Source organism: Convolutriloba macropyga, chromosome 9 (assembly GCF_964194025.1).
Source record: "Convolutriloba macropyga chromosome 9, txConMacr16.3, whole genome shotgun sequence".
In the NCBI taxonomy this organism is placed as follows: Eukaryota; Metazoa; Xenacoelomorpha; order Acoela; family Convolutidae; genus Convolutriloba; species Convolutriloba macropyga.
The window spans coordinates 27,704,252-27,730,403 of record NC_134476.1 but is presented as its reverse complement, the minus strand read 5'-3'; the positions used below and the strand labels follow the sequence as shown (position 1 = coordinate 27,730,403).

At 39.6% G+C, this 26,152-nt stretch overlaps 2 protein-coding genes across 2 annotated transcripts in view; both read right to left on the bottom strand.

Moving 5' to 3' along the window:
• LOC142345707 (uncharacterized) overlaps positions 1–26,152 on the bottom strand; it is a 577,332-nt gene that overhangs the window by 514,078 nt on the left and 37,102 nt on the right. The window lies entirely within an intron of this gene.
• Positions 2,093–26,152, bottom strand: part of LOC142345705 (telomerase protein component 1-like) — a 43,784-nt gene continuing 19,724 nt past the window's right edge. The window contains exons 8-13 of the mRNA XM_075397954.1: positions 21,905–22,305; positions 21,649–21,833; positions 20,927–21,344; positions 20,462–20,780; positions 20,108–20,387; positions 2,093–2,539 (exon numbers count right to left, since the gene is read on the bottom strand). Coding sequence (XP_075254069.1) covers positions 2,247–2,539; positions 20,108–20,387; positions 20,462–20,780; positions 20,927–21,344; positions 21,649–21,833; positions 21,905–22,305 — 1,896 coding nt within the window. The 3' untranslated portion in view covers positions 2,093–2,246. The remainder of the gene's footprint in view (positions 2,540–20,107; positions 20,388–20,461; positions 20,781–20,926; positions 21,345–21,648; positions 21,834–21,904; positions 22,306–26,152) is intronic.

Below are 26,152 nucleotides of genomic sequence, written 5' to 3'. Positions count from 1 at the left end.
GTAGCTTAGCAATTGAGCAGAAGCAATAGGAAATCAACAACAAAAGCATCATCATGTTGCCTATGCGGTTTCATACCACCTCTTTCCGCGGTTTTTGAAAACAAATTGGAGCATTCAGTGCTATATATTGATTGGGGCGTAGGATTTCAGGTGGAAACTCAATTAGGTGAACATAATTTTTGCAGGCATTAGACAAAACTGCTGAACAAAAAAGTTTTGGACATCGAGCAAATTCCATTTGAAACGTTTAAATACGGTACTCAAAAAGCCATATGCCGCCATATAGCACTCAAGTGTCCCATTTGTCTAGATGAAAAAGCTGACAAAAACACAGTTACATTTTTAATTGATCTTTGCTGCATTTAAATTCACGTCAATATATTATTTTTTGAAGACTCTTTCGCAAATTTTTCTATTGCTCAAAAATATTTAAAACGATGTGATTCCGAATATTACCGAGGGCTGTAGTGGGGTTCTAATATTTTGAAAACAAATATTACATTTTATATATGCTTTGGTGAACCATTTGTATACCTTGACGATTGTTTTGAACACTTGATAACTATATAGCTTCAAATTATTTTTGGGGCACCGTCTTCTAATGTTTTATTAGTTATTCGCCTAGTGTTCACAAATGTCTCAAAATTTGGCCAAATCACTACAAAAATGTGCTCGCATAGTTCCGTTTGCGCCTGATATTCCACAGCACGATAGTCAAAAACTGCTTATGCCTTGATTATGAACATGGCATCTGCTGATAAAAAATGATGTATTTCGTGATCACCATGGTTTATTGTCTGGATGCATCTAATCATGAACGCATTAATGGGACACCATGCTCATTGTAGTCGGCAAAAAAACCTAATGAATCTTGAATAACCCCACAAAGCTCGCAGATCTAGAAGCCGATAGTATCATTTCATGTCGCTGCTTATCGAACCACCATAAATCAAAGTTTGCTTTTGATACTTTTATTTCCAAAATCCAGTTCTACACGGGCGCTTTTCGTTTTCAAAAAATTCCACGTCAGAGTGATTGTGGTTAGAGTTCCGTGGTTTTATGGTATCGGTAATAAATTAAAAACAGTTCCGATTCCTTGAGCAATTTGTTATCTTCAAGCAATCACTTAAGCCAAAAAGTCGATGAAGTTATATAAATTAGCGTTTTAATTCCACTTGGGTAGCTGAAACTGATCTAAAATCTTTACAATTTGAATAACAAGCCAACATGATTAATTATTTAAAGACATAGAAGCAATTTATAACAAAAAAATACTCCACCCCCTAATGAAGCATTGAAAACTTTTTTGGTGTTCCCTGTTCCTTCCCCCACTTTTCTGTCAAATCAATTTGCCCAAATTTTACCGAGGGCGGGCTGTTTAAAGGGTGTAAAAGTTTGAAAATAAATTGTACATTTTAATGATGCTTTGTTAAATCATTTGTGTATAAAGGCAATAGTTAGGGACACTTGTTAACTATATAGCTTCATATAGTTTTTCGAGTACCGTTTTTTAATGTTTTATTAGGTATTCGCCTAATGTCCACAAATTGTTCAAAGTTTTAGCCAAATGATTATAAAAATATGCTTGCCCAGTCTAGTTTTTCGCCTAATATTTCATAGAACAATACTCAAAAACTGCTTCTCCGCTGATTATAAACATGGCATCTGCTGATAATAACGGATGTATGGGGTAATCACCACCAATCATTGTCTGGATGCTTCTGATCATGAACGCAGAAATAGAACCGCATGCACATTGTAGGCGGTAAAATAAATTAATGAAAATTGATTAACCCCACAAAGCCACTTTTTTTCTTTTCCTTTTTTTTCAACAAACTACGACTTGGGAGTGATTGTGGTGAGAGTTCCGTGCTATTACAATACCGGGGAAATAAAATTATTTCAAGGGGAAATAAACACTCGATTGCGCAATTTGTTATCATCAACCGATCATTAAAGCAGAAATAACGATGAATATAATTTAAAATATTAATTCTACTTGGGCAACGGAAACAATTCTAAAATCTTTGCAATTTGATTAATAAGGCAACATGATTAACAATTCGATAACATAGAAGCAATAACCCCCCCCCCCCCCCCCAACCCTTTCACCCTTTCGAATATGCGACCGTTTGTAGTTGATATTTTGCAGCCTTATAATAGTATAATTTGTTCATTCATAGGCTCATCAAAGGAAAAGTTTTGATCACAGTGGAAAATAAAGAGCTGAAGAAACTGGTAAATGATCAAGATGTCTGCAGTTTTCTGATAGCGTCAGCAGCTCTCTTCGTTTCTGGGTGAGTAGCCCCGAAAAGACGGTGGGAGTTGTCGTGGTACTTGTGGTAGTACTCAATGGCAGTCCCGAAATTGTCGTCTAATTCGTGAAATATTCCCATGTTCATGTAGAGACGACCAATTGAGGCATCTTCGGCAGAGCCACCGGCTGATCCAATGATCTCTTCTGCGTTTCGGAAATACTTCAGTTTTTGTCCTTTGTCTTTGGAACAAACTCCCATGGAAGTATACGTGTCGGCAACACCTGCAATCATACGAAAATGCGATTTAAAAGTTTTTCCTCAATAATTCAAAAGGAAACATCATTTTTGTGTTGAAATACTGATAAACACCAAATACAAGATTCAGCAAGACAATATTGCATTCAAATACATGAAAAGAAATCATTACAGGGACGAAAAAAGAACTTATTAACTCAAATAGATATCATCTTGAAACTCCGGTTTTGTATCAAAGGTGAAAAAGTAGCAGTAAGAAAATAAAGAATAAATCAAATGCTTCGGGATAATCAACAAACGTCGAGTCAAAGTGGTTCTGAAATTTGAGCACCTATTACAAATCTAGTATCGATCAGCAACATTCTAAAATTTTCTCGTGTGAATCACCATAAAAATTGGGTATTAATGGCGTTTCATCTGACATGTTCTCCGCATTTTTATTGCTCTGAAAAGCAGCTTTTACTGTAAGACCATTCAATATCATCGCATGTTGATTAAATTTTTGCTATTTATCAAATCGATTTAACTAACTTTTGCGCTGACATGAAGCAGCTAAATGCAATCAAAACACAAATCAAGGCCATTAGATATATGGAAAGTGTCCTGAACAAGGTGGATTGGCGCCAGCATCGCATTAAAAGTGCTGCAACTTGTTAAGTATACATTTCTTTTCAGCGGATATGATTGAACGGGAGTATTTGACAATAAACAAAAATTAGGAGTCCAAGCGTGGAACATAAAAAATTCATTAAAAAATTCAAAAAAACGGCAAAAGTGATATCAACACTGAGCAACTTTGAGTCAATTGTAAAAACAAAAGGAGTTAGGGCTTCAAAACGCATGGTTAGTCCTAAATATAGATTACAAGATTTTGGATCCTATTTTTTCTGAACGTAAGTAGTCAGATCGAAGCAAAATCTCGCATGTAGTTAGACAGGGATATTTATATCTTTATATTGTTCAGCTGGGCTAATATTTTCAATTTCGACGTTTAAGCAGATGAAAAACTTGCATCGCTTTGCCAAAAAGATTTGCCCTATTTGTTGACAAAAAAACAAAAAAAAATTCACACAAATACTGACGAAATCCAAAGAATTTTGAAGAATAGGGTCAAGGGCAGTAAAAACACAATTTTACAATCAAAACATTTCAAATAAATTGAATCAAACAACAGTACAAAGCAGAGGAAATGTATTACTGAAAGCAAAAACGGGACAATGTACCAATTTGACAACATTCGATGATACGATTCAAAAACTCACTAAAACTATTCGAAAATAAATGCTGTCCAAAACAAAGAAAACGTCAGATATGAAGCTAAACATTTAAACGGTTTATTTTTATCAGGAAGTCGTTGATTGCTGTCCTGCCTAACACAATGTGACCAGCCAACAAAAAGATTGAGACTAACCAATAAGACGGGCTTCAATAACAAAATATTCAGTCAAAACATCAGAATTCTTTCTGAAATATCATTGTAAGAAAACCAGCTCAATACAAAGTTTCCATTGAAGTTAACGAGGCAATTAAAAGGAATTTATTGAGGTTATGAAATTTTTATTATGAAATTTAGGTACCAAAAGAACAATGAAACGAAAAACAGAAAAACATCAAATTCTCGGTAAAAATAAAAAAAAAAATTGGGTCATAATATTGTGAACCAACTTTTCGAAGGACGACGATTTTGGATAATATCCTTCCTTAACGAAAGTGTTCAGAATTCAAAACGAAACAAAATCTCGCCTGTATTTAAACAGGGTTAATTTAAATTTTATATTGGTTCAGCTGGGCTAAAATTTCAGTTTTGACGTGCGACGTTTAAGAAGATGAAAAACTTGCATTACTTAGCCACAAAGTTTTGCCCTATTTGTCGAGAAAAAAACAAACACTGCAGAAATCCAAAGTGTTTCAAAGAGAGTAGGGTCAAGGGCAGTAAAAACAAAATTTCACAACTAGAGTACTTAGAATTGAACCCTACAACAGTACAAAGCAGATGAAATCTATTACTGAAAGCAAAAACGGGACAATGTAGCAAACTGACATCTTACGATGACATAATTAAAAAAACTCACTGAAACTATTCGAAATTAAACGCTGTCCAGATCACAGAAAACATTAGATATGATTTTAGATATTTAAACTTTGTATGGCCCAGGAGACTTTACTTCATTTTTGGCTTAAGGCGTCAGCGCAACAAATTGTTTCAGCTGGGCTAATACTTTAACTTTCATCGTGCTACAATTAAGAAGATGGAAATGTTTGGGTTGCTTTGCCACATATTTTGTCAGTATGTGCAAAGCACTCAAGATGACTCGGAAAATGAAACCACGTATTAGAATGGGGTCCCCTAATTGATTATCTTGCCATCAAAAAATAGATAATGATTCGAATGAAAGGAGACGTGGCCAAACTTTGCGATGTTGATTGGGAGTTTAATTCTGTAAATCCAATGATATAGCTTGATAAAATTTTTTGGAAAACGGCAAAATTGATATCAAAACTGAGCAACTTTGATTCTTTTGCTAAAATAAAAGGGGTCAGGCCTTCAAAAACGCCTGGTTGGACCTAAATATAGATTACGGTTTTTGGATCTTATCATTTCTCAACGTAAGTGGTCAGATCGAAGCAAAGTCTTGCTTGTAATTAGACAGGAATATTTAAATCTTTATACTGTTTCAATTGAGCTAACACTTTTTTTTTCGACGTGCTACGTTTAAGAAGATGAAAAACTTGCATTGGTTTTCCTCGAAGTTTGTTATTATGTGCCAAACACTCAAGATGACTCGAAAAATCAAACACAATATTGGATTGGGGTTCCTCTAGTTGAATAGTGGGGTCCTCACATCAAAAAATGGATGATAAATTGGATGAAACGAAACGTGGCCAAACTTTGCGATGTTGAATGGGAGTTTATTTTAGTAAACTCAATGATATAGCATGGTAAGTCCTACTTGAGAAAAATGCAAAATTGATATCAACACGGAGCAACTTTGAGTCAACTGCAAAAATAAAAAGGAGTCAGGGCTTCAAACGCCTCTTTGGTCATTAATATAGACAACATAAATCAAGGGCCCTTAATTTGACCTGTGTTCAATTCAGCACTTGTTACTTTGTAGGCATTTGACAGTGAAAATATTTCCCGATCCCGCTGAGTGCCTGAACAATAATTATGATTGACTGTAATAGGTATGACTGCAATATTTTACGTAACTTGCCTTAGATTCCAATTTTTGAATGTTTTTTTTTCACAAGGAAAATCACCTTAGCTTCAATATTGTGTCCTACATCCAGGAAAATAGTCGGCTGTTGTTTTTCAAAAACCATGCTAGAAAGTATGAAAAAAGTTTGATTAAGACAGGTAACACTGTTTGAACAAGAGTGAATTCAAAAATTAGAGGGGATAGAAAGAAGGTAAACAGGGCAATTAATAAGTAGGTTTTGTTTATCGCCATGCAAGCGATTACCAACTGCTCGTTTCCAAATGCATTTATCGATGTAAAACTGTAGAACTTAGTGTAAAATTTCACAGAGGAGTGTGCGCGCGATGTCTTGACGCAAACTTTTGAGGAAGAAAGTTATTAAACTGTCGGAGCCTGCTTTTGTTAGCCAATATATTTTTCATAAACAATTACATTATCTTGCTCATCAAGATCAAGCTTTCAAAGAACAGGAGAATTAAAGCTCTGGGATGCTTAGTTTTTAACAAAATTTGATGACGCGCAATGCACTGAAGCAAAACGATGAGCAAACCGAGGAAAAATGTTGGATAACTTTATTTTCCGAGTTTTCTAAATTCTGCTTCCTAATTTTTCACATATGCTGTTTCATCACATTCATCGGCCATATCAGAGGGTGGTCTCAAGTGAAGAAAAAAGTTTGCTCTTCCCTAAACAATAAGAAATGAGTACTCAGCACTATACATCGCGGCTGTTCGATTTATGGAATTACAAATTAGAGAAACCATTTTTGACTTGAAAATGTTAGTTAAATGACAAAATTACGCTCAGAAATTAGTACCATAGCAAACAACTATCATTAATCAGTAGAAAAACTAGACAAACAAAAAGCTAAATTTTTGCAGAAAAAAAACATGTTTGTTTGTCTGATGATGTTACTTGTGCCGGTAGAGCAGGACCAATTAAATGGAGAGATGCAGAAACAAATGTTTTTGAAGCTATCTGCACGGAAATGTGACGCTGATTTCATCACATATCTGAGAACACAAATAAGCTTCGCGCTTCTATGCTGCATACTTTTACTACCAAGCTTTCGAACGCAAAAAAGCTTAAAGTTGTTGATCTCTCAAATATCGAATGAATGTTCGGGTCTTTCCTATTTCAACCCCCATGAAATTATGGCCCCCCCCATTATGGTTTAATTACCAAGATTGGGGGGACTATAGGTTATCTGACCACAAAGCTGGGGGGTATAATGGGAAAGACCCGAATGTTGTATTTTTTAAAAACTGGGTTCCTTGGTTCCTAGACTAGAACATATTTTGGAAAAATAGTAGCAGAAGCAGTAGCAAAATTGGCTTCATGACTTTGAAATTCTCCGCAGTATCTCAGTTAAAACACTGTTGACCTATAGAATTGAATTGTATCTCTTTCATAATGCACATAACAATGTGTATAACGACGTATTAGCACTGTAACGTTCAAAGCCACAAGCGTTTATAGACGGCAAAGTCATTTTGCTCATTTTACTGATATCAGTCTATTTTTGATACTTGAGATCAAAGCCGGTCACCAATATACTCGATACCGTGCAAAAAAAGAACATTATTAAGTTCAAACGAGCCTTACTTGATAGGTTTACTTATAAGGTTTAACGAAATTATCTTATTTGCACTTTTTCCGAGATTTATACATAAATTGGAACTTATTTTATAAAATTGGAATGCTTATTCAAATACGTATTTGAATACTCGATTCTAATTGGCTAATATTCTCTCGCTTTAATCAGTGACATCCTCCGGCCCAGAAGAAGATGTTGCGAGAATCGGTACCAATTCCACAAGCGGGCGTACGAGCGATTCGGTAGACGTGCGCAGGACGGCGGAGCGCGACGCTGTCCGAACCGTAACGAAATCCAGTGATCCGAGCAGTGGGGTTGTAACCCCTTGGATTGGTCTCTTCAACTACCCAGACCAAGTTACCGGTCTTAACGTGTTGCTCAGCAGGCGTCTGCCACTTAGAACGTTGGTTCAGCGCAGGTACGTACTCCATGATACAACGTGACCAACTAGTGTTAGCATACGACTGTGCGCGACGTTGCGTTTACGATAATTGAACTCGTCTACGCCAACGATTGACGGAATTGCTGTTGCTGGGTTACCGATTGGGAAATGATTAGGTGTTATTGTGACTAGGTCGAATGGGTCGGCGCTTACGGTTGTTAACGAGCGTGAGTTAAGTGCATATTCGACGAGACAAAAAGTAGTGTTCAAAACTTCGTCAGTGATGCCACGAGTACCGAGGATGGTGTAAAGTATACGCTTAAAACTACGTATCAGCCTTTCCCAGATACCACCTTGGTGTGGCGCATTTGGCGGATTGAACCTCCACTTAATTATTTTGAGGGCGTGATCGACGGCAATCTTGATGGTACGATATTCCACTTTTCGATATTCTCGCGTACTTCTTTTTTCGCGCCAAAAAAGTCAGTGCCATTGTCTGACCATATAATGGCAGGTGCATCCTAACGTTAGACGAACCGCTCCACTCCCATTACACACGAACTGGAATCCAGGGCGGAACATTTTCAACAAGAACGGCACGAGTAGTAAGGCCTGTGAAGAGGAAAGTCCACCTCATCTCTAAAGTCCTACCCACAGTAACGTAAAACGAGCCAAAGTAGTCAATCCCGGGTGTTCGTGAAGGAAGGAAAATTGTATGAGAGTCTTTCCACTGGAAGGTCAGCCATAATGGATTGAAAAGTGGCAGCGCAAAACATCCTGCAAGTAACTCAGTTTGATTTAATGGAACGTAGTGAGGAATGTAGTTTAAGGATGGTATAAGGATCATGTACTCTAGCGCGCAGGTAGTCAATGCCTTGATTATATGGTTTGACATGGGTTTGTCTAAGGAACAACTTTACAATTGCATGGCGTGCGTCGAGGAAGTTTTACATAAAAGTCAACTTCGACCAACCATTTGATGCGTCCGGCCGATCAGATTGCACGATTTGGCCCAATAAAGCGAGAAAACGGAGCAATACGGCTACTCCGTTTAACGGATTTGTTTTCGAGGAGATCTTTTCTCTCCGAATAAAATGATTCCTCTAGCACAAGGTACTGCAGATGACGCTCGGCTTTGTCAAGCTCCGTGGGATCTATGATGCTACCATCGTTATTACGTTAACATTCGTGAGAAGGTAACAGGCGGAGTGCGTACGCTGTTATTCGTAGCAACTTTTGATAAGAACTGTACTTATCGAAGGGAACTTGCGGGGGCGGTTCCTTTGTTGACTTGGTTACGGATGCTGGCAATTATGTAGTGGCTTCATCAATTTCCTTTTTAGTATGACAATTGAGATGTTTTTAACTACTTCGCTGCTTAGACCGAACGCGATTTCATTGGTTCTTAAGAAATCTTGAACCCTCACCCAGTTACTTGATTGCAAAACCTCAGCTGACATATCACGTATACCGGAATCTGCCAGATTATCGCTGGTGGCAAAGTAGTTCCATTCGTCAAGGCTAGTGTTTTCTAAAATTTCGCATACACGGTTTGCAATAAACATTGGTTGCTTGCTTGTGGAGTTAATCCATTGCAAGACAGTAGTGCTATCGGTCCTCATAAAAACATTGTTAACTTGCACATTAAGGGCTTGACAGATGTCTTGTTTCAACCGAGCTGCCATAGGGCAGCTTGCAGCTCTAGCTATGGAATTGTCATCACCTGCATAGGTGCTACGCGAGCTTTACCCAGGACAAATGCAAGCTCTGTTTTTGGCCCACCAGAAGTGCTTACTTGAGCTCGGTGAAATACAACAGTGCTGAAGACCTCTTGAGAACTATCGCCAATCATGTGCAGTTCCAGGTGTTCAAATTTTCCCGAAAAGTAGCTCCATTTTATGGCAATTTCGGCAATCTTGGGTAGTTCTATATTCCATTGGAGGAACTTTTCAATAGTGTCTTTTGGTAATTCTCCGTCCCAGTTCTGCCCGCTGACACCCCAGATGTCTTTTAGTAACAATTGGGCACCATCAAAAAATTGTGCCAATGGGCCGATGGGATCAAACACCTTAGACACTAAGCTCAATACCAAGCGTTGTGTTAAAAACTTAGTTACTGTACTGGAGCTACGTTGTCTCGGGTTGTGCGTTTCAATGCATAGTTAGCAGAAGTGGGCGAATTTTTAGCCCCGAGTATATGGAGCGTGTATTGATACACTATAACATTTGTTGTGGGGTCCTCCCCCCAAAACAACGCAGTGATGGCTCGTCACAGTCAGGGACACCCACTCGAAGGAACATACCCTCAATATCTGGGGACACGGCAAATTGATTTTGCCTGAGCTTAAATAATACATGGATTGGTTTTGGAGCAGTTCGGGGCCAGTTAGCAAAGATTTATTCAAAAAAATACCGTGGATTTTTGCTGAATCATTTGATACCCATGCGTTTCACCGGTTATTTCGGGTTGATTAAGGGATAGTGTGGTAGGTACCACTCTTTATCCGAACGCTGCTCGACCTTGTGAGAATCAGGGACTGTAATTAAGTAACCTTTTTCCAGGTCTTCACGGATAGTAGTAGCGTAGTTTTCTTTCATTGTTTTATCTCTGTATCTCTCGAGAGCCTCATTTTGAGAGACTTGAGCTCTACCATTGACGAAAAGTAGTTATTCGGAAGCAGGATGTTGTCACCAGCCCATAACATTCCGACACCGTATCTTTGGCCGTTATGAAAATTTGTTGTTTCAAGTATTACCAGCGCGCGAGCATCCGCTGCGGATCGTGGGTCAACCTGCTTGAACGCGCCGTACAATTCCATATCATATCAAGACTTAACCTGACAAACTAATTCTTAATCCCGTTCGACATTGGCTTTGAAACACGTTTAGACTAAACTTGAACTTGACGGAAGTTGGCCGCTTAAAACGCAACCTTTGGATAAGCGAACAGCGAACGGGGAGTACTTTTCGTCGGCCGTGAAGTATCCTAACGGACTGATAGCATGGCAGACATCCTCTCCTAGTATCATCTCAAGCTATATCTCCCATAGCTATATCGCACAGGATCTAGGACAACCAGATGTGGGTAAGTTTCTTTCATGGACTTAACGTCAATGATGTCGGAACCTACATTTATTGTCTCCCTCACACAGGAACGTACAGTGAATGCTTCGCACCCTTGATCTTTAGCTATCTGCAGGCTATCGGACACCCAAGAATTACTGTCAGCGGTATCGCAAAAAACCAACGCCGTAGTATTAGTACCAGAAGAATTAGTCAGTTTCCATTCGATGACCTGAAGGATGCCTTTGACATCGGTCACAGAAGACAAAGTGTTTAATTTACTTGGTTGCTGTTGACCGGTAGGTGGCCTACTAGTACCTGCATTCGACTTCGAATTATCGAGGTTATTGTTCGTTGAGGGTTTAGTTGGAAAAACCCTTTCAGCTCCGTGAAGTAAGGTGTTGTGGGAGCTGTTGCAACCATCTTTTCTATAATTTAGGTGACTTGTGCGCTGCCTGAACATATGTTTATCGCGCAACAAGAGAAACAGGGCTTTGACACGGCATTACCACAGTCGGTGGCTGCCCTTGCATACAACGCAACTAGAGATTGATGTTGCAAAATAATTTTGTTGCGGCTTATGATTACTTTTCTGTTGCGTATTAGCAGCAAATGCCTTCGAGGCAACTTTTGTCTTTGTTAGTGAGTTGTTGGCATCCTCAGTCCTTTCTTTAGTTGCGGTATTCTTCCTTAAATCGTGAAGTTCGGCTTTTTTATTTAACCAGTCATTAAATTCCAGACGAATAGGTTTCACTCAATGCATTTTGACGGTGAAGATTGACCATGTGTCCTCATATGGGGTGGTAGCTTCTGTACGGCAGTGTCGAGAAGCGCAGCACTCTTAAATTCCGGATCATATGACAGCGATTTAAATACCCGACAAGATTTGAAATGCACCCTGAAAAGATAATGATGTTAACGCTATTGTGCATCATCAATGGTGGAAAGCTGTTGAGTTTGTCCAAATGTGTACTTACGACCGCCTGCGGCTGGCCAAATTTACACTCTAAGGTCCTCAGAGCGTCTTTGTACATTTCGCCCCAGTAGGCGAACTCAGCTATAGCTGTTTTAGCTTTACCAGTCACGATGGTCTTAAAGTATGTCAATTTTACATCATCAGTTAAGAACTGAGAGTCAATTGCGCTTTTAAATTGACAAAAACATTCGTGCCACTTTAGGGGATCACCACTGTTTTGTGACAATTTCCATTTAGATAGCGGATCATTCTTCCTGCTCGTTATGGCATCAACCAACGTTTTAATGATGTTTGCGTTTTCGGCTGCTGGCTTCGGAGTTGCGGGATGCAGTGAGCCATCCCAACACAACGGTGCATGTGCTGTATGACCGTACATGGGAGGAAAAATCGGCGAGATAAAAGGTGGATCGATATTAGTTGCAGTACTGAATTGGTTTACTTGTTTGCTACAGGTTGCTTCGTGGCTCCTATTAACATTTTGTGGTGTAGTCGATTGTGAGATGGCATGACTGATGGCGGGGTTAGCAGTGCTTGGGGGTAAAATTGGTTGAAAATTGTTAAAAACGGCTCTATTAATTGTCACCTGATTTACGTTTGGGGGGTTATTCTGAGGGAAACACCACAATTTAAGATCGGAGTTACGGTTAAGAGTAGGTTTTGGTGCTGTGGAGCACCGAATGGGTGAAATGAAACCAAAAGGACGGGGTTTTGCTGTAGTTAAATTAAGGTGGGTACTTGTGGCGCTATGTTGGGTGGGATTAAGAGAACTCGTGAGCTAACTAGATGATTCCGAGGGATTACGGGCTGCTGTATCACATGTGGGTTCAGAAAAGGAGAGCAGTTATGCGGGAGTTGGGTATTAGGGAGTTGTGTTGCGTTTAGAGTGTTACCTAGATGCGGATTCTGTTGTTGTGGAACATGAGGGTTGGACAGATGTAATTGACCAGGCACGCTGTAGTTTTTTGGACCAGGAACTAAATAAAATGTGGGTCTGTTGAAAAAACAGGTACAAAAATGGAGTTTGTTGGTGCTTGTACAGGAGTCAGTGGCCAGTGGCTTTGCATAGGTGCCAGGAGTGATGGAGGTGCAAAATTTTGCACGGCGGTTTGACCTTGGTTCACTGGATTCTCAACCTCATACCTGATTGACTATTTGCCTGGCCCACCTCTTGGTAATTGCCATATTGCTGCGTTTGAGCATGGAGGTGTTCTCGATATAACGCCTTAGTTTGAGCAATAGAAATGGCAACTCCTGGCACCGTGTACTTAGATATCATTTCAAGATGGTACAAATTACCAATAATATTACCTAATTTTTCGGTCTGTACGACATCTATATTACTCTGACCTTTAACACTGACAACATTCAAGTCTGAAGGCATCTGCGCAGCTTGATTTATTCTCTGAACCGTGGTTAGTTGCTGTTCTAGATTGTTATAATCTGCAGTGCCTTGAACGGGAGGTTGAGTGGTTTCTATACCAGGACGAAGTGAGTTTGGTTCACTTGAGGCAGTCCTTGTTTTACCGGCCGGAAGCGAATTTACCCAATCCGCAACATGTTTCTTGCTTCTAATTGATCCCGTATCTTTAAATACGTTCAGTTTACTTGAGTGATGGCTAAATCCTGACCATTTGCTCGATCCTCACCTTTTATAGAAGCGCATGCGGTCAGCGAAGCGGCGTCCTCCTTTTGGTAAACTATTGGCTGCTTGGTGTTAAGTTTGCATTCTCGGGTTGGTTGCGAATACAATCGCGGTGCGGATTGAGACACTGGAGAGACAAAGAACGACATTAGAATTTGCCTTTCGATGTTGACTTCCGCGTCTTTGAAGGTATTCCGTGAGTTTGGCGTTGTTCGAGACACGAAAATTTTATTTTGTTGCAACCCTCTTCATTGCACGCGTAATAGTTTTGGGTTGTGTTTTTGCTACTGGCACTTATTTTTCCCACAAATTGGAATTAGTTTTAGCTGTGGTTACCTTAAAGTTACATAGGCTTTCTCATTGCCTAATACAGATTTTAAAATGAAACAGTTACCAACAGTTTCAATTGCCGTTCCTCAAATAATCTGAGAACTGTGATCTTTGAAGCCTCTATAACTATTGATGACACTTTGGTGCGTTCACGCTGTGGCAAAAAGAGCTACCAATTTCAGTGAGTTGTTTGAAAAACGAGAGTAAATCTTCCAAACGTCCTACTGAGCTGCCGTCGCCTGTGTACCTTTTCTGCGACACGTGCTTATTTTGGAGAAGCTGTTCATATCTAATAAAACTGCCAAAATCACACGGGGAACTTGGACAAATTTCTTAGCAATTCAAACAGTCAATTAATGGAAAAGAACTTGAGTCATCAATCGAAAGTAACAACCTGGACAATTACAAAAAATTAAATTAGACTGACAACTGACCAACCTGTTATACTTAAGAACAGGTTGTCATGGCACGTGAAAACGACACTAATGAAAAACTGGTCCAGAGGACCACTTATTGACCAGAGAGACAAAAACAAACTAACAACCACAGTTGCATTCCCTAAAATTGAAAATTAAATATAATCGTGACTTTCAGTAAAATTAAAAATCACCAATAATAGTGATCGCTTGAACGGAAAAAACGTGCACTTGAACGGAAAAAACGTGCATATATAATTGTTTGTTTTTCAACTGGTAGGTTGACTGACCAATTTCTCCTCGACACACCTGTATTCGACTGTTTCTAGGAAGCGTATCGAATTTTTTCTGTCAACACTAAACGTCGAAAAAAATGATTTTTGCTTCTTACAAGTGACAGCAAATTGTGTAAGAATTCACAGAGCCCATAAAAGTTTATAGAAAGAACCCCCAATGTTGTAGCAAATTAAAAAACAACAAAAACAAAGCTTATCTAATTAGGCTAAGGAGTGCAGACATGTTAGGTGCAACGGTTAGTTTGCATTTGAGAGGTGGAGGGGGTGTTGTTTGTGTTTTTGTTGTTGTAGTGGTTTCGCGATTTCTGTCACAGGGTTATAACTCCCAATCGTCAAGTTGTCAATTTTTTCCAGTTACTTTTACCGAGATGGCAATCACAGAACATTTGCCATCTGGGGACTTTGTTTTAATAGTAGCTTTTATTAAAGGAACGCCAAATGATCGCTAATAATTTTTTTTAGTTCCTCAATCCGGCTTTGTACTCATATTTACCCTATGTGTGTATTCTATTCACAATTCTTCAGTTTTCGAATACCAGCTCTCCTCAAGATATTTTGGTACATTCTTTTTGAGCATAAAGATGTCATTTTCTCTTCCTTTTTCTTTGGACAGTTTACGGCATCCCAATGCATTTCAATTCTTCGTTCATCATTTGTGACAGAAGCAAGAGAATGTTTAGTCGCAGAAACATTGGCAGTGGAAGGATGCTTAGCAGTCTAAGTTCGTTTTCATAACTGATTTCTCTGGATCCATTGATCTGTTTGACAGATTTCTTCTGTAAGCTCTCAAGCTGTTTCAGTTTATTTCTTTATGCTGTTATGCTAACAAAACCATACAACATCACTGAAAAAATCAAAGACTTGTGAAGCTGGAGATCTATTAGTTTTTAGGACTTAGCTTTGCACCTGAACGCAGCCTTCAATCGAAATGTTCATATTTTTCGTTTCAATCCATTTGTGGATTGCATTCAGGTCTTCTTGTACCACCCATGTCTCTTTCCCAGTTGCCAATGTTTTAGATAATCAGCAAAAACGAATAGATCTGAGAATATGAGGGTTTTGATGAAGTCTTTGAATAAGATGCAGAAGAGAAGCGGGCCCAAGAGAGATTCTTCAGGTACACAACTTGTCGCTGTTAGTGATCGTGATCTTGTGTTGTCGACGCGTACAAAATGTTTTTTCCCTTTCAGTTGTCGAACAGTATCTCCTTTAAACACCCTGCTACTCCTATGCCTACAACTTTCTTCATGAGCTCGTGCTGAGTTATTTGGTCAGATGCATTAGAGAAATCAGTGTAGGACAGGGCAATCCCAGTGTCGTCAAGGGATCTTCCTTGGCAGCCTCCTGGATCTTCGTCAAGGGCTTCGTATATCTTTTTAGAATAATATATTAGATAGCATATTAGTTTTGACGGACCATTTTTTTTAAAAAAAACGGTGCGGGTGTTTGTCAGGATGCTGCAGAAGTGGTTATAAGTATGTGTAGCCACTTTTCAAAAGCTTTGCTCTCAATATCCTGTATTGCTAATTGTCTGTAGTTTTTCACACATCTTCTGTTACCCTTCTTGTAAATGGGTAAAAATGCAGCCACTTTCTAGCAATCTGTGTATTTGCACAAACGTTTCACACACTTGAATACATTGCTCATGATTTTGCTCATCCTTTGTAAGATTTTTTGGAAGAAGGCGGCAGGCAGCCATTAACCCTTGCCACTGATATGGTCAGGCATGAAAATGGAGAGATGATGATTTCCTTGGATATCTCAAATTTTGTCAACGTTGGTTTTGATGTCAGCTCAGTTTTGATATCAGCTACACTGATTTCAAATTTCCAAGAGAAAACGGAAGAAAAGAATTCGTTTGACATATTCACTTATTATTCAGTGTTCGTTGATTGTTTGCTGTCATGGATAATGCGTTTGGGTGAAGTTAAGACTGGTTTGATTTTTATAGATGTTTGAAGATTACATCAGTGTTTGTTGAGCCCTGTAGTTTTTCGGTACTCTAGGTGGTGTCTTTTTGATAATTCATTTACCAGAGTTTGTAGTTCTGATACAATTTTTTTCCGGTATCTGATTGGCCTTTCAATCATCTTTTATTTAGCAGAGCTTAGTTTTATTATCAAGTTGGACGTTGAATTATTAATCCAAGATAAGAGACTTTGACAATGTCTGTTTGGCCGTGGGACATAGACATTGCTCATGTTTTCAAATTACTCATAAAGTTCGTCTACCATGCTGCTGATCATAGAAATGCAAAATGGTTCAAAATGATTTTTTATCGGGTAATTATTCATGCCTTCGTAGTTGGCACTCCCAATGTTTTTGAATTTTTCTATTATTGCTTTGCATTCCTGTGTTAGGCACTCAAGTAATAGATAGATTTGTTCGTGATCATAAGAGTTTCATATCTCGAAGAACGAGTGTTCTTTTTGAGCTGACAAGTTACAATTGCGATAAAGGGCTCAATCTTGTTTTTTCTGCCCGAATGTGCGGAATTAAATTGCTTGCCTGTAAAATTCTTGTTCGAAAAATTACATCACTTCTGCGTCAGTTTCATTTGAACTCATTATTGTCTTCTATTTCGTCTCCGGGAAATTAGGGTTGCCGCACATTATAATTGCTATGTTTTTGGGAAAGGTTTTTTGCGGAGCACGTGAAATCGATTATGTTGTAACGGTATGAGTTGGCCTTTCGTGTTGAATGCTAGGACAATTTTTTCAAAAGTATCAGGTCTTTTTAATGCAACACTAGAGTAAGGCAGTGGGGAGGACAGTTTTTTAGAATCACAAAAGCTTTGACAGCTCTCAGGCTGCCATTTTGTTGTTTTTTGTCGTTAACAGTATCTCTATCACATCGATAGACAGTTCATCTGTTGAGGAGAAGCTCTGACGTACATATATTATAATTTAGCTGGGTTTCGCTCTGACATTTTATTGAGTAATTAGATAGCAGGACGGCATTCATTTTCCTCTCTACATTAACCAAGCTCCTCTTTTTTAGCTGCAGGATATTTTGGTATTATATTTGCTGATATCTGTCAGTGAGATAGAACATCTTCTTTCCGTCGCTGATAATTTCCAAGTTCCGGATCTTGAGTTTTCCTGCTGGCATTCTTTAGTTTAGCAGCTCTCGTCTCCTCATCAGATTGGCATTTTCTTCCTCAAGATCTTCTTTTGAGACAGTCGGAAATATGTAAACATTTCTTTCTCTGAGTTTGTTTCTTCATTAACGACTCTTTACAATTGTCAACTTCATATTCACTTGATACCGTTACCAGTAGTGTTCTAGGTTTGCACCGCTCAGAGTCAATTTTTCCAAGTCTTTCGACTTCTTTGACTTCTGTTCTTGCTCCTATCAGGTACAGTAATCAATTCAGAACTTTTTATGTGGTGGGCTTTTTTTTCGGTTTTGCTTCTATTGGATCTTCTATGATCCGATGTGCTCAAAAAGACTTCTTGATATAATTTCCTTTCACTTTGCTGAACTTCTGTTTGTCTTGATGTTTCTACTCCGAGCTTTTGTCCACGGAGAAAACAGAAACATACGTCCAATCAACTTTTTCGCAGGTCAGCTTCAGAGCATCTTCCACTTTTTGGTCCACTAGCTCAGTTATTCGTTCTTCCATTGATATCAGCTTTTTGTCAATTTCAAATTTCTCAATGTATTCAATGGACTCAGCCATGCTTCGATATCTTTTTTCCACAAGTTGCAGAAAAGCCTTGCATTAACTCCAAGCTCCTTTATTCCGTTTATGGCTACACTCGACCAGGTCTTACATTTCGGCATGAGGTGCATGCTGTTGTTGCAGGACACTTAACATTAAGACCTTTTACTCGCAAGAATGTTGTTCTTACAGGTTTTTCCATGACTTCAGTTATCTTTGGACTTGAGACTGAAATAGTTTTTTTTAATCATTTATTAAAGAAATCAATCGCTAGGTGCTTCATAAAAACAATTTTTGTGACTGATCAATTTTCTGTTACCGTTTTTGCTGTTCAGGTTCAAATTCAAATCTTATTAATGTCATTACTTTTGTTTTCAACTAACTTGGCAGAATTTTGGGGAACTTTTGACATGGACTACGAAGTTAGAGTGAGCTTTGATCCGATCCAAGTCAACTGACTTCCAGGACTTCACAAAAATAAACAACCTCGATAGAACTGGCTTTGCACTCACTCACTTTCTTTTGCTGTTTTTCTCGTCGCTGTTTTTGGGAGGGAATCTGCTTTTCCTTAATGATCGCTTCGATGTTGCCACCATACTTCCCCACTTCCCCACAAAAAACAGAGTCTTGGTTTACAGGCAAGAGTTGACGTGCAGCTGTCTATGCTGCTTCAGGATTTCTGGATTTTCGCTTTTTCTTGTTGACAGTAGATGTGTAATTATGTGGAGTACTGGGACACCTGTCTCCTTCTGCGCATAAAGACGTCGGTTGTACCGCTCCGGACACTGTAAACAATTCCAACTACCTTTTCCAATTTCACAATTTAAAAAATCAGTTGCGCTGCACTTAGAGGTTTTCGGGGGTCATGTTTGGGGTTGGTCAATGAATTATTCATGACGTCGTGCCAGATAATATTTTTAGACGCGCGAATTTTTGCGAATGCTTTTTGTACATGTTCAACTTATATTTGGCGTCGGAATGAAGGTTGAAACCCGACTTAACAAGCACCTGCGCCGATAGACGGAACCGTTCCTTGATGTTCCCCCACCGCTGCTTCTCAAGAAAGTGATGTAGTAGACTTGCACCAATAACAATTACATCAGAAAAGGGCCACCAGTGTTGCTCTGGATTTCATTTATGTCTGGAACTGTTTATTAAGTTTCAGAGATAAAGAGACTAAATAGATTCCTATGAATTTGCCCCCTTGTCTAGGAGTTGGCCTTTTAATGGAAAATTTCTTTGTTGAAATTTAGAAATAGTACTAGTAGTTCAGGCTTTAGGGTCTTCCCAGTGTTGCCCGAAGGCACTCTTCTTTTCGTGTCCTGTTGTTTCTAACCGATTTTTGATCGTGGGTTGCACATCCCACATTTATATAAGATTCTCCATGTGCATTTGTTGTTAAAGTCGTATTTTGTTTTGAAGAAATTCCAATAGATGTCACTCAGTTTTTTTTGCTCGATAGTTGTGTTGAATTAGAAGGAACTTTGGAAAAGATGTTGTAAAGTAGTTTGGCTCGGTGAAGGAATTTTTTCATCAGTCTTCCTTAGACGATTTTTTGATATTTTTGATTCCCCTCTTTAGCTTTGTCTAGTCTTTTGAAAGTCTTGATATTCGAGGTTTACTTTGATGTCGAATTTATTGTCAAGTTATGATAGTAGGAGTAGTAAATCGTGCATTTCGACATACAAGCTTAGGGGCAACAGTTTAAGTGCTATTTGCTTTCTTTGTAGGTGCAGTTCCTTCCACTTTTTATCCATGAAGTGGCTGTTTGTTGCAGCTTTTCAATTTTCTTCTGCAGTCTGTTTGGGAGGCAAGCTTGAGAACAGTATGATAGTATTGGCACGACATAGCCAGTGTAGGCATTCAATTTATTTTTTAATGAGGCGCTGTCGGTCATGCTTCGTTTTATTTGGTAGAATGCTTTTGTTGCTTTCGAAAGCCGGTGATTACAGTTGCTATTCCAATTAAGATTTTTGGAGACAATCAAAGCAAGGAGACAATTTGGAGACAATCTCAGATTTATACTTGCCTAATTGATCCTCCAGCTTTTTGTAGCTCTCATGAGCTCTCGTGACCCATTCTAAGGCTCGCTCTCTGAAGTTAGCTTCATCGTGTTCGTCCATTTTGTGATTCGTGTTTTCCAGAGCAAACATTTTGGTGATGTGAAACATGCCTATCCGGTTTTCCAGTTCCGCAGCTTTCTTTTTGTGTTGGCCAGAGTCAAGTCTGTTCATAGCATCCAGTGCGTCCATCAAGCAAGATTCTACCATTTCCAAAGCCTTGCTGTCTTCGTTGAGGGCAAATACATCCTGTGGATAAGAATTCATTAAATAAAGTTAGCAGATAGAACTATATTTGACTTGGTAAAGTGGAAACTAGGCACCTTGACTTGTGTGGACCGCTCTTTGCTTTTTGCGTAGGTGTATTTCATCTCGGCATTGAATGCCTGTATATCATCCAGGATTAACAGCTCTGCGATACTGCTTTGGGCGTTCTCAATTTCAGCAATGATTGCATTGCAATCACTGTACCGACCATTCTGATAGCAGATTGTTGCAAGTTTGAGCAAGTCAATGGCTGAGATTCTGCTGTCTTCATCTACGTTTTTTATTGTATCCATTGTTTTCTGGAGATAAAGTTCCGACATTGTGGAGTAGTCTGGGTCTACATAACTCCACAAATGAGATAGATGTTTTGAGAACCTGAAAATTAGAAAGAATGATGGGTTTTTCGTGGGCTACAGCTTACAATTTAGGTCATTGTTTTCAGATAATCATTTTGCGGTATATGGGTTGCCATGAAACACGTTTTGGGGAGCGAAAAAGAATTGTTATCTTAATGGTTTTACCTTGGCTGCAAATAGCTGTTGATGGTGTCCCACTGACAAAGGAAATTGCATAGCTCATCGGTTCTTTTTAAGGCCGCTAAATGATATGGGTACTCTTCCAATCGTCTCTCAAATGTCGAGTGGGATTTGAAGTAGTCAGCCAACTTGTTATGGAACCAGTCGTAGTTTTCTTTCGCTGCTCTGGATCCAAGGCGCTCAAAATAAAACTGCTCAACAGCCTTACCAAATGTTGCATGATAGATCTTCAACCGACCTTCGCTGGGATCGCCCATAGATTTAACGAAGCTTCTCAAGTCTCGCATGATTTCGGACCATACTTTGTATGGCAATCTGTCAGCGTAGCGACCTTCGCGCAGGGCTCTGGGCAGAAGATTTGGAGGTTCGGCGAGTAACTCGAGCAGTTCAATTTCAAGTAAACCTAAAGGAAAGACCGCGATAAAAGTGCTGACTGGCAGAGGAAACGCCTAGAAATTAAAACTTGAAAAGTAGTGAAAGCACGCACGTGCAAGTTTGAAAATGTCGAACGTCTGCAGTGTTTGATGATGCAATGAAGTTACAATGCTAGTAGTTATACATAGCCAGAAATTAAAATGCAACGTTTGGCAATTTAAAACTTGGCGCTTGGTGGTGGTTCTCTATAAATGACAGAAGTTCTCGAGCAGAGTGACGCAACCTATACACACTGTCTCGCTGTAATATATGCATTGTCTTGTGAATTGTACCTGCTTGACTGACCAGCAGGAAGCATAGAGTGGCAACCAATAGTTCCTCTTGTGGTTGCTCTTCCTCCAGTCGCTTCAGTATGTCGCACTGCAGATCCACAAGATCATCAGGGAGTTCTTCGATTTTCTCTGTTAATTTAGAGAAGTGACCGTAGATGCGTAGCTCCTCGCATGCTAGCGATAACCTAAACATTTTTTGTGTTGGCGGCACAGTTAAGAGATTTGTTACAAGCGTTGAAATTTGGATTTAGATCACCAATAGTAACTCGACGAGCACTCCTTTTTGAGCAGAAGATCCATCTGTCTAGGGTCGAGTTTCTTATTGTAGTTGCCCAAAATAGTGGATACCATCTCGCGCTTGCCCTGCTCATCCATAGGGATCAAGTCTTTGCTCAGGAGTGGTTTGGGATACTGCCTTTGAATAAGTTCTGTTACCCCACTTTCTGGCCTGGCTGTGATGACAACCTTGACGAAAGGCGAAAGTGGGTAGGGTAGCCATGTTGTCGAAGGTTCTGTCAGTTGATTGTACGCGTCGATAACTATGACTAACGTCGTGGTTCTCTCGGATGATAATTTGCGACATACTTGCTGTACAATTAAGTTGAAATCATCTGTATCGTCGACTGCTTCGCCCAAAAAGTGAGCAATGCGCTTCACCTGTAGAAGGAAACAGTGATGTTGTTTATGACGTATCAAACGATTGTAAAAAACCATTTAATGCTTAATTGAGAGTCATTTTGGTAAGAGTAAGATTGCGCATGGGTTTTGTAGGTCAAAAAATAACAAAAGTTGTACATTTATTATATGTCGCTCACCTCCCTATTTTTTTAATACTTATTAATTGCTCTTGAACGAAGCTCATAGTTTTTTTTTATCTGGTGAGATAAAAAAAAACTGGGTAGGCAATTGCGCATTCAATGTTAACAGTTATGAAAACTAGAGAAAGCAAGAAGGTTTTGTTAGCTGAGACTGACGAAACTACAGAGCTTAGTCAGGGGGCAAAACAATGCAATTCATCTTCTGGACTGACTCAGCAAATGAATAATTTAACAATTGATGACACCGCTTTCAAGTGCCCCCCAAAACAACACTTTTCTACCCCGACAAAAAAGATAAACTGTACCAGATATCTGTTATCGAACATCATCTTGGAGAAACTAAAATTAGATATGACCAGTGGGGACCGAACTTTGATGAGATGGTGTGCTCCAAATCAATATGGGCCTACTCGCAATTTTCGCCTTTACTGTCTAAAGTGAAAAAGATGCCACGCGATTTAGCGAAGCGGATAGACGAGATTGTGCAATCCGCGAGTTCACCAAATCTAGCTGCAACAGACAAATCTAAATGAACTTCCAGACCTCGAAACGATCAGCAAAAAGCACATCCCTACCCTAAGGTTTATTCCTGTAAAGTTTCGGGTGAGATGGTCAGAATTACTAACATCCGTTATCGATGCTTGCATTTCACACGCGCAATCGTTAGAGAATTGGAAAAAGCTCTTTGCAATTAGCAAATGTGTTCTACGCGCGTCTAATCGTGGCGGTAAGAAACACAAGCAGCAGCAAGAGAAACAGTTGTTGAGCAGACTTGAGCGATGGAAATCAGGTGATTATGCTGCACTGTGGTATGAGGCGGCCTCAATGAAGCAGTCAAATAAAATTAGCAATGAGTCAATAGACGCTTTAGCAAGTCGCGCGAAATCTCTTTGCCTGCAGGGGCAGTTTGGGAGGGCAGCGAAAGTTCTGTCTTCTGACGGCGTCGCACCTGACAATGCTGCAACGTTGAATGAACTTAAAAAGCTCCACCCTAAGGACAAGCAACTTGATCCCCAATTTGATCAAGATGCTAACACGAACGCATTTCAATTTGACGAGGCATCAGTATTCTCCCAAATCGAGTCGTTCTCCAAATTTACTGCAGCTGGGCCGTCAAAAATGTATCCCGAGCATCTGCATGCAGTAAACTGTGGTGCCCCTGATCAGTCAAAGCGAGCAATCACTAGTTTAACGAAATTCGTCAACTTAGCCAGCAGGGGTCGGCTTCCTGAATTCGTTGCTCCTATACTATGTAGTGCAACACTAACTGAATTGAAAAAATTTAAAGGTGGGGTTCGTCCTATCGCTGTTGGGGAAGTCATTCGACGTCTTATTGCTAAATGCATAGCTCGTGAAGCGAATTCAGAAGCTGCTGATCTATTTAACACAAAACAATTGGGAGTAGCAGTCAAGGGTGGTGCTGAGGGGATAGTACACGCAACAAGAGTTTCCTTTGAAAAACTGCAAAAATCAAAAAATTCCGGAATATTGCAGATTGATTTCAAAAATGCCTTCAATTCGGTAAAAAGAAGCAAGGTTTTGGAAGCAGACGCAAAATTCTTACCTAATGTTGACCCTTTTGCGACTTTTTGCTACTCACAACACAGTCATTTGCATTTTAACAACACATACTTAAGTAGCCAATCGGGAGTTCAACAAGGGGATCCTTTGGGGCCGCTTTTGTTTTCACTAGCTCTGTGGCCAATCATTAAGGAAATTGAAACAAAGATACCAAATCTAGTACAGCATAATTGGCATTTGGATGATGGCATCCTTGCTGGTACTCACCAACAACTTTGCACAGCTTTGAATTTGTTGACAAATTTGGGTGAAGGATGCGGTTTTGAGCTCAGAATAGAAAAATGTGAGCTTTGGTCACCCGTTGATCTGAACGCTATAGACAACAGAGTAAAGAGAAATAGCAAAGAAGGACTTGAGATCTTGGGCGCTGCCATCGGCAATCCCAGCTTTGTTGCTGCATCTTAAAGAGTCAACAAAATAGAAAAACTACTCGAAAACCTGGCGTATCTAGACGACCCACATTGCGCGCTTGGAATTCTTCGAAGCTGTCTTGGTGCCCCAAAGATGGTATATTCCCTGCGATGTAGCACTCCATCTGAAGAATCCTCTGTTATTTTGCAGGATTTTGACAATCTTCAGAGAACAACATTTGAGAATATGTTAGGCACCGTTATAATGATAGCGCTTGGAAGCAGGCTTGTCTACCAATAAACAAAACTGGAGTTGGTATTAGACAAGCAGTTGACCAATTGAAAGCGGCGTTTGTTGGGTCAGTATCACAGGCAGACGCTTTAGTTGAACAAATAACCGGTGAGAAAATTACAGACACCAAATTTTCAAAGAAACAGTAGAAGAACTGCAGAATCTAGAAATTAGGCAATATACACAACACAAGATCCAGGAGGCACTTGACGATGCTGCTTTTTCTGACCTTCTTGGTAATCAGATTTCAAATCGGGAGAAAGCTCGTTTGCTTTCACTAACGTTGCCTCAATCTGGTGCCTGGCTTTCCGCACCTCCAATCCCTAATCTGGGCCTTCACCTTCAGCCAAATGAATTCAGAGCCGCATTGAAGTATCGGATTGGTGTTCCGTTATACATTGAGGAACGAAAATGCCCTTACTGTCAAAACGGCAGACTGGACAAGCTGGGTGATCACGCTTTAAGCTGTCATGGTCGGGGGATATGATATCACGGCACGATAGAGTGAGGGATAGAATATTTGCTGCTTGCTCGACCGCAAACTTATCACCCGTCTGCCAACAGAAAAATTTGATTCCAGATAATAACTCAAGGCCAGGAGACATATACTTGCCCAGCTGGTCAGCGGGACAACCATCTGCATTAGACGTAACCATAACTTCCCCACTGCAGCCCAGTCTAATTTCAGATGCGGCGAGGAGGTGTGGTTTTGCTCTGACAAATGCTGAAGATAGGAAATATGAACAATATGCTCAAAAATGTGCCGAAATAGGTATCCAGTTTGTACCACTCGCGTTTGAATCTTTCGGGGGCTTCTCAGATTTGGTTCGAAAGACTTTGAAACGTATAGACTTGCTTGCCGATAACCTAAACTTTCAACCAGCTGGTTTATCAATTGCCTACAATCGGTTATCTCAAGGAGTCTCAGTGACTTTAATGAGAGGTTCAGCCACAATGCTGATCGCCAGAGATCCCCTGTTATGAGATTCATTCCTGCGACAACACCCTCAGCCCCACAATGGTTAATTTACAGTCTTGGCTCTCCCAATTTTAGTTGCCCAGTTATTGCTGTGCGCGAATTTGCTTGTCACCCAATGAGTGGGGACAAGGCTCATTTGTTCCGTTCAATCCGATTGTGTGGGTTGATGATGACGAAATTTTGAAGACGCGATTGTGAGGGTTTCTGGGAACAAATAAAAGGCAAATACTCAATTGCGTGGGCACCATGGTGATTTGTTGGCACAAGGCTGATCGCAAGAAAACTTTCTGAGAATCGACTGAACTTAGAAATGATTTTAACCATGATTTCCCCAACCAAGCATATCTTGGAAAAATGTTTTTTTATTGAAAAAAAAATTATTGTAAACGTGTTGGTCTTTTTTATGCAAGTTTTGTGCTTGACCATTTTGCGCTTTTCTTCTAGAACATTCTTTGACTTCTCAAGTGACTTTTTCACGCTTTCG